At 38.5% G+C, this 15,676-nt stretch overlaps 1 protein-coding gene across 3 annotated transcripts in view; it reads left to right on the top strand.

Moving 5' to 3' along the window:
- Positions 1-12,835, top strand: part of MAP7D2 (MAP7 domain containing 2) — a 79,877-nt gene extending 67,042 nt beyond the window's left edge. For all 3 annotated transcript variants that reach the window (XM_079308270.1, XM_079308269.1, XM_079308268.1), the window contains 9 exons: positions 3,208-3,440; positions 3,813-3,939; positions 5,150-5,354; positions 6,031-6,135; positions 7,297-7,350; positions 7,920-7,998; positions 8,681-8,867; positions 10,390-10,669; positions 11,220-12,835. In XM_079308270.1, coding sequence (XP_079164396.1) covers positions 3,208-3,440; positions 3,813-3,939; positions 5,150-5,354; positions 6,031-6,135; positions 7,297-7,350; positions 7,920-7,998; positions 8,681-8,867; positions 10,390-10,639 — 1,240 coding nt within the window. In that variant the 3' untranslated portion in view covers positions 10,640-10,669; positions 11,220-12,835. The remainder of the gene's footprint in view (positions 1-3,207; positions 3,441-3,812; positions 3,940-5,149; positions 5,355-6,030; positions 6,136-7,296; positions 7,351-7,919; positions 7,999-8,680; positions 8,868-10,389; positions 10,670-11,219) is intronic.
- Positions 12,836-15,676: the final 2,841 nt, after the last annotated feature.

Below are 15,676 nucleotides of genomic sequence, written 5' to 3'. Positions count from 1 at the left end.
ATCAGTGGATCCTCACACCTGATAGATGCTCTAGCAGTGCATGTAGGGGGCAGCTCCTTTCATGCTGCCCCCATGTCAGCTCAGGGCAGGTAGGTGAGAAAATGACTGTCTTCTTGGAGAGAAGAAGGTGCTTCTGGATTTGTTCCCCCATAAAATCCAGTTACTGAGAAGTAGTAAGTTGTCTGCCAACTGACATGCTACCACTTCTTGGATTTAGTGATTTGCCATCTTAATTCTCTAATCCTTATCAGGCATAATTCTGTGTTTCCCACTTTCTTATCATGGTTTAAACCTAAATAGGCTCCTATACAAGTGATTATAAGTTTTTTTTTTTTTCTTAATAATTCCATTATTCTGCTTTTTCAATCAAGTTTGGCTCTTTCTGGTGTTAAGAAGCATAACTTAAATACTATTTAGAAGGAGTGTTTTTTCCAGGAACAATTCTGCCTCTGTCAAGGAATGTTAGAGATACTAAGTTGGGAGTATGTTTTAAACACAAGGGGGAAAACAATGTTGATTTAAGACTTTCTACTGGCATCCAGTAAATTATATAAAAATTCTGAAGAAATGCTCTTATTCTTGATGGACTTTCTCAGCTTTGCACTTCACACACAGCACTATTCTCATCCTTGCAGTAATCAGTCTTTTCTATTTTTCTCACCTGTAGCTACTTTATATGAAACTACTATTTTCTTGTTGCTTGTCTAAGAGCCTGTAGTGGTTTTGGTAAAAAAAGAAAAATTACTGTATGTCTGAAAGTTCAAAGATGCAGTACCTAAATAATACATTCAGCTTTCTAATCCACCAGCTGAGTTGTACAGCCAGTCTGCTCAAATGCCTATGCAGTGCAAGATATGTGGCTCTCATGACTAGACTCCTTCCTACTGACCTCTTTGACTGTCATGTCTTTATTAGAGAACAATTACTTCTGTACTAATACTGAGAATGACTCAGCCTTAGTTATTAGCCTGTTCTGCTCCTTCTGTCACAGCAAGTTACATCAAAAGCATTGCCAGGAACGTGTGGTAAAGTAGGAAATGTGAACCAAAGACAGCAAGAAAGGACTCTGCTTTGAAGAAGTGTCTAATTAGCAAGAAACACCCTCTGTGCTGCAGAAAAACATGAGAAAAATGTTTTCTCTTGATTTGTATTTTTATGAAATGCAGTTGGAAGTGACTGCAATGATGAGACGTGAGATGTATTCGTGTAGGTGGGGCCTTAAAATCTGCCTTTGCTTTCAGAAGAACCTGGAAATCCATTTAAATCCTGAAGAGCAATCTAAGACAATGCTAAAACGAGATTTGGTCAACACAGCCAAACTCATTGGCTTCTCCCATTGCTGTTTTTTTCAATAATTCAATCAGACTTGCCTATTCACATCTTCCAAAGCCTGTTTCTGTCATGGAACAGCAGATGGGTGGCAGCAGACAGGCAGGATAGGGACCTTGCCCACAGCATCCCATCCCATAGCAGGCAAAAGTGACCAGGATCAACCAAGAGCCCAGCAAGAAAGTCCTTACTGAGACAAGTCCAAGGACAAGCCAGGACATCATGTCAGGATCAGCAGGTTAGGAAGCCAAGAAGAACAGGCTTACCTGCAGCTGAGCTCAGCCAAGGACCAAGGGCAAGGATCTGAGCTGACAGGGAGCTCCTGGGCCTGCGGGCTGGGGGTGCCTCAGATGAACTTCAAATTTAGTTGGGCGCTACTGTTACTCCAAAAGCCTGAGGGATTTTGGAGTGGTGGCTTTTTCTGTGGTGGCTCTTCAGTAGGAGTAAGAAGGTAGGGATGGTGCAATACTCTGCAGTGTTTTCCTCCCCACAAACCAGGCAGCTCTGAGTGAGCTCCTTGTATTCTAACACCTCAGCCTCTTTAAATGCAGTCTGATACGGTGGAAAAGAACAATTTCTTTCTACAGAATTCATGAGTTTGGGGAGGAGTTGATGGATGTCTTATTTTTATTGTCTGCTCTGTAATGCAAATGCTGTTCTGGTTATAATAGTCTCTCACCACACAATACTATAGTTAGTCTATACAAAACTTGCCACTCCAGTCCATTAATTTTGAGCTGTTGTTCATGTTTTTCATGCTTGTGGTCTGTCAGAATGAGTGTATGGTCCAGAAAGCATGTTATAGTATATGAAACTCTATACTGTGTAGATGAAAAATGTGATAAGGGATAATACATGTATATCATAATTGCATATCCAGGAAGAAGGTTAGAAATACATGTGTAATGTTCACTTTAATGTAAGATAATTTATTCTAATGAGCCACACATAAATCATTATTTTAAGATTGCAATCTCTTTATTCTTACACTACTTAGTCACACATCCCAGCTTTTCTTAATGTTACAAGTTCTAGTTACTGGTGTTACATAAATAATGGATGGTGTTTATGTGTAGTTTTATGTTTCTGGTAATCTGTTCTCTTTGTGTGCACCAATTTTCAGTCAATATCAAGTATCTTTACCCTTCCACTTTCCCAGAACTGACTTCAGGGTTATCATTTCACCTGAAGTGTGCAACAGCCAGATGAGCAGTGGGGTGCATTGCTGCTGTGCATTGCTGTCACAAGCACAACTTGTGAAAGGCTGCAGGGGCTGAGTTTGGAGTCTGGAGTCTGTTGTGTTGGAAAAAAGCACTAACTCAAACAGTGTTGCTGACAATATAATGGTTTGATTCACTGTTTCTTTTTGTAGTACCCAGCCTTACCTTTGTATATACTGGTATTTGGTGCTTTTTTGGAAAATCAGGTACTATTTGAAACAGACCATGGCTGGGAAGGTGGAATTCAGATGAAAGCAGCAGTCTATAGTTCATTATAATTTTTATAGACAGAGACCAACCGTAGCTTTGGTTTACATGTTGAGAATGACTAGAAACAGTAAAGCTGATGAAATTCTTTTGAAATAGTCATGACTAAAGTCATTGGTTTAGGTAGTCCACAATTTCCTCTCTCTCACCTAGACCTTAGACAGTGTTATGGTTTTTTTAAATGAGAATTTTCTGTAATCATGTGCACTTCCATGTCAGTTCCATGCATTTTATGTTCTGATTGTATCCAGGTGGTTCTTTTCAGTATTGTGCAAAACAGCTGATACCCCTCTGTAGCCAGAGACAAGAAAGAATGAGAAATGTGAAAATTGAGTTTGTTTCCAAGCTGTGTAACATCTGGCCTTGTTTGATTTTTGTTTTGCCTCATCAGGACAGTTGCAAAGACTTATCCTCAGTCTCCTAAAAACACCAAACAATATCCAGCTTCTCCTGTAAAGCATCGTGCCACTTCCAGTCTCAGCCAGGAAACACCTAAAAAGAAAGCAGACAAGGAGAAGGAAAATGCCAGTCACCTGAAGTCCCCAGGAGCACGGGCTGATGATGTGGGCCAGGTGGCTCCTGAGAAGCACGTGCCTTCTGCTGGAAAGGCTGAGAACAGTGAAGGTGAGCCTTACTGCAAGATATTAGTGCAAAATACCATGGATCCCTGAGACTTTTAAACAGTGATGAGCTGTTCTTTTCATGAAGCTGCTCAGTCACAGGCTTATGAGAATGTGTAAAGATACCTACTGGAACCTGTGAATACAGTTTTCACTAATGTACCAAAAGCCCTTGTTAATGAGGATGTGAAAATGCTGACATCCAGGGATGCCCTTAACTATTTCATCTTCTCTCTGCTGAAAAGGCTGAAGTGTGATTTTAAAAAGGTGTCTTACCACTCTGAACCAGGCCCATTTCAGCCTCTGTACTAATCTGGAATTGCTGAGCACTCTTTATTCTCTGCCTGACTTTCCACCCTTGGTTGTCTTCTCCTAGGGAAGATCACAGCAGGAACAAGTGATGCTGAAGAAGCTGCAAAAATTCTAGCTGAAAAAAGACGACAGGCCCGCCTGCAGAAAGAGCAAGAGGAAAGGGAGAGGCAGGAAAGAGAAGAACGAGAAAGGTCTTTCTATTGCTTTGTGAAAGTTATTACCTAATAATTTAACCTGTATCACTGAATATGCTTGAAACTGTGGCAGTTTTGGAATCAAGTGGGAGCTTAGATGTATTTGTTAATTTCTTTAATTTCAGACTCATATTTCATTAGTGTCTTTTGCAGTCTCTGTGATTAGTGAAGTTAGAAAATAATAATTTGGCCTCTTCAAAAACCCTGAATAAACTCTTACTTTTCCAAATACTTCAAGCATGTCCATGCTGAAGACTGCACACTGCAGTCTGGACAAACTTGAAGTATTTTATATTGTGAAAAAAATATTTGAGGTGGCTTTAAGTGAGCAAGATCATGTAGCAGAAAGAGTCTTGCAGCAGCAGGATATGCATTAAATGGCAAAGCTTGAATCATTCATAATTAACCTGAAGTTCATCTTCCTGCCCAACTCTGCTGCAGGCATTGAGGGTTCTGAGTGTGGGCAGAAGGTTGCTGTGTCTGAGCAGTGAAGTTCTGGCTCTGTTCTGGGAACAGGCTTTAAGATGGTTTTCCATATGGGATGCTGGTTGCAAGTGTCAGCAGCCTATGCACTTCCTTCAACACCCTAATAGTAAATCATAAATTCTGCATGTCTAGATCCTACTTTGGGTTTTCTTATTAAAAACATGGTGGGTGAGGTGGGAGTGGAATGACCAGCTCCTGCCACTTGCAAAACAATTCTTAAGGAGCAATGGGCCAGGGAACAGCACAGGTGGAATTTAGACCCACTCCTTCCAGTGTTCCTCTGTACTTTGTGGAATTTGCTGCTACTCGTACCACCTGTTTATCTTCAGATGAAGCAAAGGATAAAAGAACTTGCTTGTTCATAGATACCAGCATTCTGGGTGTCATGTACAGGGGAAGGGGGTTGTCTTTGTTCTTAAAACTTAATTTTACTATTGCCATTGTAATTTAAATTAGAACAGAAATGGTTTCTTTGATCACATATGTTTTTCAATGGAAATTGTAACTTCTGTGAAATATTTTAGGCATTAAAAGTAAGATTGGAGTGAAAGCTTGATAGCAACCTGAATTCTGAGCATGTGCTCAATGTCTTCACTGTATCCTGGTATCTTTCATAAAAATATGTGCTGATGCATGTGTTATCATTTATTGATGTACATACAATAGACATTCATGCTAAACAAGATTAAGCCTTTTAAACCTTCTGTTAATTTTTTTGCAGGCTTGAAAGAGAAGAGCAGAAAAGAAAGGCAGAAGAAGAAAGACTTCGTCTGGAAGAAGAAGCTCGTAAGAAGGAGGAGGAAAGAAAACGTGAAGAAGAGGCAGCTAGGAAAAAGGCAGAAGAGGAAGCTAGGAGAAAAGCTGAGGAAGAACAAATGCTAAAGGAAAAGCAAGAAAAAGAGCTCCAAGCCAAACTTGAGAAACAGGTATCATCTCAAACAGAGCTGAGAAAATTTTATACATGCAAAAAAATACTTAATATTTGATAGTCTGCCTGAAATAAATAATGGCCTGTTGAGATTTTTGTGGGACTGGATCTTCAAAGAGAGAAGAGCAGTTGTTGGTTGCTGTAGTTGCTTATTGTATGAGTACATCATTCTCAAAGGCAAAGAGTTCAGAGTATTAAAGCCTAAAAGCTTTCTGGCACAGAGTCCCAAGCAGAAGCAGCAGCAACAGCAGCTCCCACACCCTTCTTATTCTTCTTCTTCCTCCTTTTCTTCTTCTTCCTCTTTCACCCCAATGCAGTATGAAAGTAGTCAGTCCTTGCACACAATTTACACATCTAGTTCTGTCTATTCACGTAAATGCATCTATCTGTTTTATCTGGAAGTGCAATGTTCTGCTATGTTTTTATTATGTCTGGAGCTAAGTTACTGAACTTTAAACTAGGCTTTAGGGCTTTTGACTCTCTAAAGGGCTTAAAGTATATTCCTACTTACTTGAAACTAAAACTTCTACTTCATGTCTGTGTGGCTTAATATATTTTAATTTCTCTAAAGGCTTTAATTGAATCCCTGCATTCTTTTCTCTTTCTGAGAGACTCAGGCTTCTATTTTATACACCCCAACAATGGCCCTAACATATTTTACACATTTTGATTAGAGGGAAGAAGCAGAAATCAAAGCCCGTGAAGCAGCTGAACAGCTTCGTCTTGAAAGGGAACAAATCATGCAGCAAATTGAGCAAGAAAGGCTGGAGCGGAAGAAGGTGGGTATTTGCATCTCAGGATAGTTTTTTCATTTCTTGTTTAAATACATAACTCAGGAAGCACCCAGTAGTATCCACTAAAAATAATCTGGAGGGATTAGAGTGAATAGTTACGGAAAATTTAGGATTTGTTACTTGCCTGTTAGGGGAATGGACATCAAAATTTGTAACAAAGTGGAATTGCCTGAGGCAAGTGGCTTTCTACAAGGCATTGAGCAGAGTCAGCCTCTACCTGAAAAGTTAAATGCCTGAGACAAACAAGATATGACAAAGCAAATGCCAGTTGCTGCCCAACCCAGGACATCACTAACTACTGAGAAATAATGAGTGACTTGGTTTAAAACTTTCTCAACAAAAGCTCTATGTCATTAGTTGAGGAAGTTTGTGATTAATAGACAGCTTTTACCTCACATGGCTGTCTGTGGTTGCATTATGCAGAGGAGCAGGATTGTCTGGCCACTTCTGTGCACAGAAATGGCTGAAGCTGCATAAATTAGCTTTGTTTACAGCTGTGTGGCAGGAAAGAGAACAGCTGCAGAACCCCTGTCTGGTTACAAAAGGTCATCTATCCATATATGTTATTCCAATATGTTTTCAACTGTTCACCACTGAACTTGGAAGCATGTTGAAGTTGCAGATTAGAATATCAAACCAAAGTGGTTTACATCTCAATTTCCTTTTTATTGAAGAAAGAAGGAAAACAAAAGTTTTTTAGGATAATGCCTTACATATTTCCAGCAAGAATAACTTCAGATATTTCATTTTGCTTTCTATTCCAAAAATGCTAACTATTTTTAAAGGAACTGTTTGGAAATAGTTGGAAAAACAGCTAGATTAAAATAACCACTCTTTGGTTTAAACAAATGCCTTGTTCCAGAATTGAGCATAATTTATAGCTGCAAACACCTGGTATTAAAATACTTGTTTCTAAAGTGCACCTGCTTGAGAAAGTCATGTTCTCTAAGATCTGATAAGTTAAAGGCAACTTCAAGATATTTTCTATCTTTAATTTTCTTTAATTTTCTTATTTATTCTCCCTTTTCCAAGACAGGCGAGAGGTTGTCATGACACTAAAGAAAAGGTTCTTTGTTCTTTTTTCCCCATTTCTTGTGTTACATATTCTGAGTGCTATCTCATCTTCAAATGTATTTTGATTTATAGAGAATAGATGAAATAATGAAGAGAACAAGGAAGAGTGAAACCCCAGAAATAAAGGTATGAAACAGTATGTGGGTTTTTTGTTTTGTTTTATTATCGCACGTGGAAATTAAATTCTAGTTTAGTTCCATGTTAGTAAGTGTACTTAGGTACACTCTAGACCCAAATTTTAGATGCATTTCAAGGTCACTGTACAGAGACACAGCTTTATGCAGCCTTTGCAGGTAGGATAATTGTCCCCCTCACTACCAGCAAGGGGCAGCAGCCCATTCCTGCATGCTGGAGCTGCCATGTTTGCTGCTCTTGATGTGTCTTCCTGCTTTGCACCAGCCAGTGAGTTAGTTACTGAGCTCTTTGTTACGCCTGTCAGGAATGTGGGTTTGGAAAGAAGGCAGTTGTGTCCAGCTAAGAAGCTCTAATCTACTAAGAAAACTGTTTATTCAGTTACTTTCAGAGAATGTTTTCTTTTTGAATTAAAAAAAATGCTATACCTAACTAAAAAGGGGGAAAAAAGTCCTGTCTTGCTGTTGGTCTTTGTCACCCTGTGTCACAAGTTTAGAGTCCAGTCAGTTCCACGAAGGTTACAATCCTCCCTCTAATACAGCTGAGTCATTGCTTGATTTCAGAAGGAAGAGCCAAAACTGGAGATCCCATCAACTTTGAATGTGGAAAAGCAACCAAAGGCCCTTGTTCTCAACCAACCAGGTAAAAATTGCCATATTTTCCTGACCTATTTTCACGGTTGAATCTCTTCAGATTTTTTTGATCTGAGGCAGAGCACTGCGTATTATCATAAGTTCTTTGCTTTCATCTCAAAAAGAGCAGCTACATTTGCATCAGTGACAAATGTTGGAAACTGGAAACAGCTTTACTTTGCCACTTAAGCAAAAGCAGAAAAAAGTTTCTCCTCCATTTTAGTACCTGATGTAGCATTTTTATGAAAAGTTCTAATCTGCCAATATGTTTGATTCCTGCAACCTACTTTCAAATTCTGTAGGTAGAAAATTCTTGCACACAACCAAGCTTTTTATAGTATGACTCTAAATCTTACATTTAATTAGACTTCATAAAAAAGAATATGTATTTAGAGGACTATTAAATAAAATTTGCATATCTGACATTTATCTATATTTTGTTTACTTCCCCAGGCTAAGGTTTTTAGTACATGACATAAAAGATAAAATAATCTCTTCCTGTTTCCTCTAATTTAAAAGATGTATCACAAAGAGCAGTTTTGGAGTGGAATAGAGGGATGACAGTATAGTGTGAGTAATAGATTAAACCTAGTCTACTGCATTGTCAGTCTTCCTTTCTACTCAATCTATTAACTTAAAACTATTTAAATAACAAAGTTTCTACTGTCATAATTTCTAACTTTCTTTTGTAGAGATCAATGGTTTGGCAACCTGCCTGAAAAATAAAAGCTTAGAAAGTGCTGCTTCTGTAATCCCTTCCCACGATGTAGTTGCTAATGGACTGAAGTCAGTTTCGGGACTTATTCAGCTGGAAGCTGTTGATGGGAAATCTAACAGCATGGAAGATTCAGCAGATGAGGTTCAGTCCATGGATGTGAGGTACATCTGCCAACAGGGTTGTGGAATTCATATGAGACACAGGATTTTGGATTTTGTTTGTTAATACTCTACTATTTTCCTTCTCACATCCCCCCCGCAGCAGCAGCTGGGTGTGCACTGAGAGCATTCTGATCCTGCCCAGAGGCTCCTGGCTGTTTGATACAAGAGCCACAGAACCTTATCTCACTCTCAGTATTTGGAGGAGGGAACTCTGAAATCCTTCCACAGTCCTTACTTATGGATTCCATGCAAGATTGCCCAAACCTTTCAAACAGTTTTGTGAAAGCAGATACTGCAGATATTGTTCTGATGTCATCATTTTTTAAATTCGGCTGCATAGCTGTAATGTATGAGTGTTTCTGCCACCATACAAACAGAATGAAGAAAATAATGGATTTAGAATTGTAATTACTTAACAAGTAAAAATGTATGGAAATCAGTAAATAACTTTGTGATTTAAAATATTCTGACATTTTGATGGAAGGACATGCAGAAAAGAAGGATTTTTTAATTTTGAGTTATTTTATTTACATATTTATATATATAGGCAGTTAATTTAAAGCTGCTAAGTCAAAGCCAGGTCTGAATTTTTATACTGTTCTCCCTTTATCAGTAAACTAGTTGAACATCTCATACTCTCTCAGTATTTCCAGCAAATATGCATAAATATATAGAAAATGCCCTGCTGGGACTGACCAGCAGACTGTGTGTAGACCATTATTTGGTCTCAGAGAGTATCAGTAAGAAAAACTAGTGAGGGAGAGCACCAGAGCCTGCAATCCAAGATTACTGAAGTGTAGCTTTAGGGATATTGAGAGTGCAAGTTTGCCTTGGCCTTTTAAGTGGCTACTGGTTGATGTGTTGCCCATAAGTTTATCCAACAATTTATTTTTTTTCCAGCTAATGCTTGTGTCTAGGACCTTACCTTGAAGCAGTCTGTACAGTACAGTCTCACTGGGTAGATCATATTCTCTGATCTCTGTTAAAACATTTCTTATTGGTGGCACTGGGCACCCTTTACATTTTGTGTTGTAGGATTTCATGCATTATAGTTTTGCCCTCAACTCATCCATCGCCACATCATGGTTTTAGAAATGTCTGTGAAAGCCTTCCTCTGCCTTCTGTTCTCCAAACTAAACTTTGAGTAAGTGTTTGCAGGATCAGGGCAGTAATGTGAAAGATGCAATAAACATTTAGGTAAAGGAGTAGTGCAGGGACTGAAATAATGATCTGTAAACTCAGTTCAGTAAACTATAAGATGGGGTTTAGGAGATGAGTGTTCATGTCACACAGCTACCACAAACCTTAATCATTAAGGGGTATAGGTTGGGTATGATCTTCCATCCTGAACATGGCAATATCTTTTTTCTTTGGATTAGGACATTCCCTAGGTAAAAGCTTGCTGCAGCTGCCTTAAGATAAGTGGTAGTTTCTGAACAGTCAGAGGTTTAATTTGATTGTTCCTTAATGAAAAGTTATACACCTCTTATTCTGTGTCTTTCTTCCTTTATCTTTTGTATAGCCCGGTTTCAAAAGAAGAACTTATCTCTATCCCTGAATATTCACCCATGAATGAACTCATGCCAGGTGTTTCTTTGGACCAAAATGGGACAAGTAATGCCAAGGCTCTTGAAGACCTCTTGGATTTCACAGGCCAAGCTACCTACTCCAAGATGTCCAGTGATACCCTTAGCCTAGATGACTGTAACAAAAACTTGATTGAGGGATTTAACAGCCCAGGACAGGAAAATACACTTAATTCTATCTGTTGACAGCCTCGCTTTTCAGCAGAACAGTTACAGGTATAGTATTGTGATAAACATCTTAGGTCTGATAAATTGCTGTGATTACTTACTAGCTTCCCAGAATATTGCAGCACTGTGGAGAGAGAAAGAAAGCTGTTCTCCTAGGTATTTAAATTCAGCATAATCTTTGAGATTTGCAGCTGCCTATAAATTGGCATCATATGCAAACTGACTGTATCATAGCAACCACAAGTATCTGGTAAATGGAAACATTTGCTTTATGCATCCAGAATTCCTTTCTTAATACAGTACCTTTCCTGTATGTCTTTGGAGCCTATTTGCATGAAGAAAACAGTTAAAGTGGGGCCAGTCTAGACCATGGTAGTTATTGCTGCTGCTTACTCTTTTCCACTGCTGCAAAACTTGCAGTGTAGGATCACATACCCTGAAAAGCCAGCACAGTAAACACTCATAGTAAGCTTCAGTGAAAGTTTCAAAGTACAAAGCCTAGTCAGGTTTTTTGGAAGAGTATGTTCTCTAAATTACAAAACTGAGGTCATCTAACTTGTGTAACTGACTTGAATATTCTTCTCTTTTTAATTGACAGAGGTAACACTTTCTGGAGGATATATATCCCTGTGATGCTACTGGCAGTAAAATATGAGCTTGTCACTTGAAAAAGCTTCTGCAGTCTTTGAACACTGGATTTCAAATAATCAGAGCTGAATATAACTTGTCTTCCCAGGGAATATGTTGAATAACTGGCTGTTTTTGGTAGAAACCAATGATCTAGAGCTGATGTTTCAGGGAAGACAGTGTGTGCATTCGAATTTGAGCTTTAGCTGCTAATAAAGCACTTATTTCTTCTTTAATTTAAAATTCATCTCAACACTTCACTGTGATTTTTACCTGTGCATTTTATTTTTAAATAATTCTTTCCTAAGATTGATCATACATCCATTTAGACATCTTTTTCTTGTAAATAATGATAGGGTTTGCCCACAGTGCATTGAAACAAAATAATATACTGTACTTTAGTTTTGTGCCTATCTTTTTTTGTCTTTAATAAGAAGTTATTGGCAACTTTTATGAGATGTGTAATTCAAAACTGTAGCTGAAAAGGCTTGAAAAATATATAGCTGCTGGAATCAAAAGAGCCTTCTTATTGACTGTGGAGTGTGGGAACTATCCATTTATGATGATGTTGACACTTTTAGTCACTAGTGGCGCTTACTGGTTAATATTAATTAGTCTGGGAGCAACTATCAACTGTGTTTAAAGTCATATTTGTGTAACACTTGTAAGCAAAGTAGGCAAAATGCCAGGTGTAACCCCTTAATATATATATAGTGTAGGTGTAGTAGATCTGAGTGAGTGATCAGGAGGGTGACACGTTAACCTTTGAATATGCAGACACTTGATTGATACCAGCAGGCTTTCTATCACACAGAGAATTATTTTGTGTTCCTGTAGGCTCAACAAAATAGGATTTGGTCAGCAGCAAAACAATATGTGAGTGTCAGAAACACAAAGGCCAAAATGCATGCCAGGAATGCTGGGGGCCCTTAACGTTCTGTAAACATCTGTGTGGAACAGTCCACATCAAGATGTACAAGGTCAGGACGTCATGTGCCATACAGTGTTAACTTTATTTCTGTTGGTGAACCTTTCTGCTAGATCCAGTGCTGCTTTGAGGACATTTTGTCCAGTCCCCTATAAAAATAAATTATAAATACAACTCTCTTTGGACACTAACACAAAAGATATGAATACTTGGGGGGAGGGGGTGTTTTGTCTTTTTCTTCTTCTTTTTTTTTTTTTTTTTCCACGTGTAAGAGTTCACAGCATAGATTGACCTCAGTTGTAGCACCATTCTTGTGCTCTTAAAAGTCAGCAGTGGGGAAGTAACCAGTGACATGATGTACAATGCCTAAAAAAATCATACCTACAACAACCCAGCTCTATTTATGTTAGTGTACTTCGAAGAAATACTTTCTTTTGACTGTGCAGTAAGCTGTAGCATGGTACTGTGTCTTCCAAATTAGTCCTTCATCTATTTCCTAAATAATAAACCAACAGAAAAGGTTTGTTTTGGTGTAACACATTGTGTTGGACAAATGTCATATTTTATTATGGTGTCATTGTATAACCTGTAGATTTCTGTATTTGCATGACCTGTATAGCATGTATAAAGGTGAAATACATTTTCATTTATGAATCTAACTTGTTTCTTATCACTTTTTATTCCCACAACAATATGACTGATTTAAAAATACACGTTTTAGTTTGTTCTGAGGTGTTTTCTGAAGGAGGGTATAATAGTGAATGAAGGAGTGATTGTCAGAACCTCAGAATATTTCACCATTGTTCCCACTGCTTTATATTAATTTACTTTCTGAGGTCCTGCTAATACACTGAGGAAGTGCAGGCTGGTGGCCAAAGAGCCTTAAGGTGAGGACACCAAATGGTGGCATCCAGAGGGCTGGTGACAGTATAGGGGCCAGTTTGCAGCCCCAGCCTCTGCTCTCTGGCAAAGAAAATAAGCAGAAGAAAACTTGAGAGCTGTGGTAAGTAGACATTGTTCTGTTAAAGTGCAAGAGCTGTTCTGTAAGATGAACTTATCTTCAAGCTGTGTGTACACACTGCTGCTTGGAAAGTGACCAGCCTGGAGCTGCTGTTAGTTCTTTCGTGAAATGCTTTTTAAAATATTTTTTTTAAATCATCATTTCAGTCAAAATTGCAAATGAGACAATCCAGTATTAATACTTTCAATATTAATTATTATCAAATTATTATCAATATTAATTATTCAGACAGTTAATTTCATTTGTATTGACTCCTGAAGCATTCATGTTACTTGTTCACTCCATTATTTACTAAGATTGAAGGAAACAAGTTGAGTATTTGTGAAGAACTTACATATTTACCTTTATATTCAATTTCAAATGTAACTTTTCAAATTTGGCTGAAAGGTACTCTCAACTGAGGGGTTAAATTGCTTCTTTTGATGATGTAACTTCTTCATAGCAGCCACATCCCAGTGTTTGCTGCTGTGAATCAAGACTGTGCAACGAGCTTTACTTTGAATTTGTCAGTGATCTTGCAGCAAATCATCACTAGTGATTCACATAAGTCCTTGATAGAGCTTTTCTGCTATTATTTTGTATAACTATTAGTAAATTTCTAAAAGATAACACCTGTGAGGTAATTGGGCATCACAGTAGCTTTCTGATTAGGTTCAGCACTTTTCATGGTGTTATCCTGGGAAATAGCATCCAGAGCTTGCCTTGGACCACTGTGAAGGCTCTGAGCAGGCCTCTTGTCTCCCCAGGGAGTTAATTTCAAGATAAAATTGCATTGGTGAGGGATGGATCTGGACCCCCAGGTTGTATTTTCATCTGGTGATGAATAGCTAAGAAGCAGGGGAATAATCCTCTCTCTTTTAATTGTGCAAATGAGATGTGTGCAGAAAGCTGCTGAAGTAGCAGACTGCTACTCTGGCTGGCAGGGTGTGGATCTTCCTCTGGCATAAAGAGAGCAGCATCTTTCCCTGCTTCCCACCCCACCTGAGTCTCAGCTTGACAGCATCTACAGCTGGGGTGCCCCTGCCACCACCCTGCTCCTGTTCAGGCACTGTCAGTGTGGCACTGCAGCTCTACTGCCCAAGGTAGCACACTGGCTTTGCTAACTGGGCTTCAGTGCTGCACAGCAGCCTGGAAACCCTAGAAGGAGACATCCTTCCCATTAAGGTTTAAACTGTATTAGAATGCAGGTAGTTCAATATTCAAGAGCTGAAATCTAGACTTTGAGGTTTATATCTTGTTTTCTCTAAGCCTGGCCTGTGTCCTGCACAAGAGGGAGACTGTCCTGTAAGCAGCACTAATGAGTTAGTGGTAATATGCTGCTCCTATTCCAGATTTAGTGACCTGCAGGACTTCTGCCTTACTTCTCCCTCCCTATTCAAGAACAAGGTGGAAACTGCAAAAAGTCTCTTCATTTGTTTTCCTTTCAGGATAATGTTATTCAGGCTGTTGGTTGCCTCCAAAACCAGTGTGAAGAGAGGTGATTCACCTATGCTGCCACTGTTTATGGGCACACAAAGAGACCTAAAGGGCAGCTTTCTGACACTGGGGATGTTCATTTTAGTATTGATATTAAATTCTGAAAAGTGTATTGCTGAGCCACTATGCTAAAATCTGGAAAATATATTGTATGTTATGACTGAATGCAATTTTCTCTGGATTTTCTTTTTGATCTTCAGGAAAGGAGGTTTTAAATTCAATCTCTCCAGAATACATACACTTAAAAATAACAGAAAACTCAAAACATTCAGAGGCATTTGTGCTATTGCTGTTAGTGCAGAACACTGTGAGCCATTTTTCCCCCCACTTTTTTGTCACATCAATCATCTGTCTTATCCATATGATATCCTACAGCTGAAGAGTAGGTGATGCTGTTCACTCCAATTTAACATGTCTGTTGAAGCATGTGAAGTGGAAAAGTCCTTAAAATTGCAGGTAGAAGCTCTAAGAGAAATTATATTTAAGCTTTTAAAATGATTACCTGAAGTATAAGAAAATGGTTTCTTGATCACTGGAATTTTAGATACTGGTTTTCTCAGCAGTATCCTTGTTTGCTCTGCAGCTTGTATATGTTTTATAGCTTTCTGATTATTCAAGACTAAGCTTAGTAATGTTTTTAAACTTGCAGCTTTGATCATTACCTGAGGCCTGCAATTTTCAGGATCAAAATAGAGGCTCTGGAAGACAGCATGTCTTGTTCATTTGGGAACTTTATGAAAATACATGTGTATCCTTGCTATAATCAAGACTTAATGATTTCCAGAGGAAAAACCAACTATGATGCAGGAGGAATCCAACTAATAGAAAGAGCAGTAAGCAGTGAACTGCATGCTCTAGCAAGTCCTTTCTCTAAGAATAAGTTTTTAAAATAGTTACATAAATAGCTTAAAATAATGCCTTGGGTTTTAGCTTTTATATTTTCAGCAGCTTTGTGTATCACTTTAGATCTTGCTGTGCCTACAAGGAATAACTTGAAGTCCAC

The sequence above is a fragment of the Erithacus rubecula genome (genome assembly GCF_903797595.1).
Source record: "Erithacus rubecula genome assembly, chromosome: 1".
Lineage (NCBI taxonomy): Eukaryota > Metazoa > Chordata > Aves > Passeriformes > Muscicapidae > Erithacus > Erithacus rubecula.
This window is presented reverse-complemented; position numbering and strand designations above follow the sequence as displayed.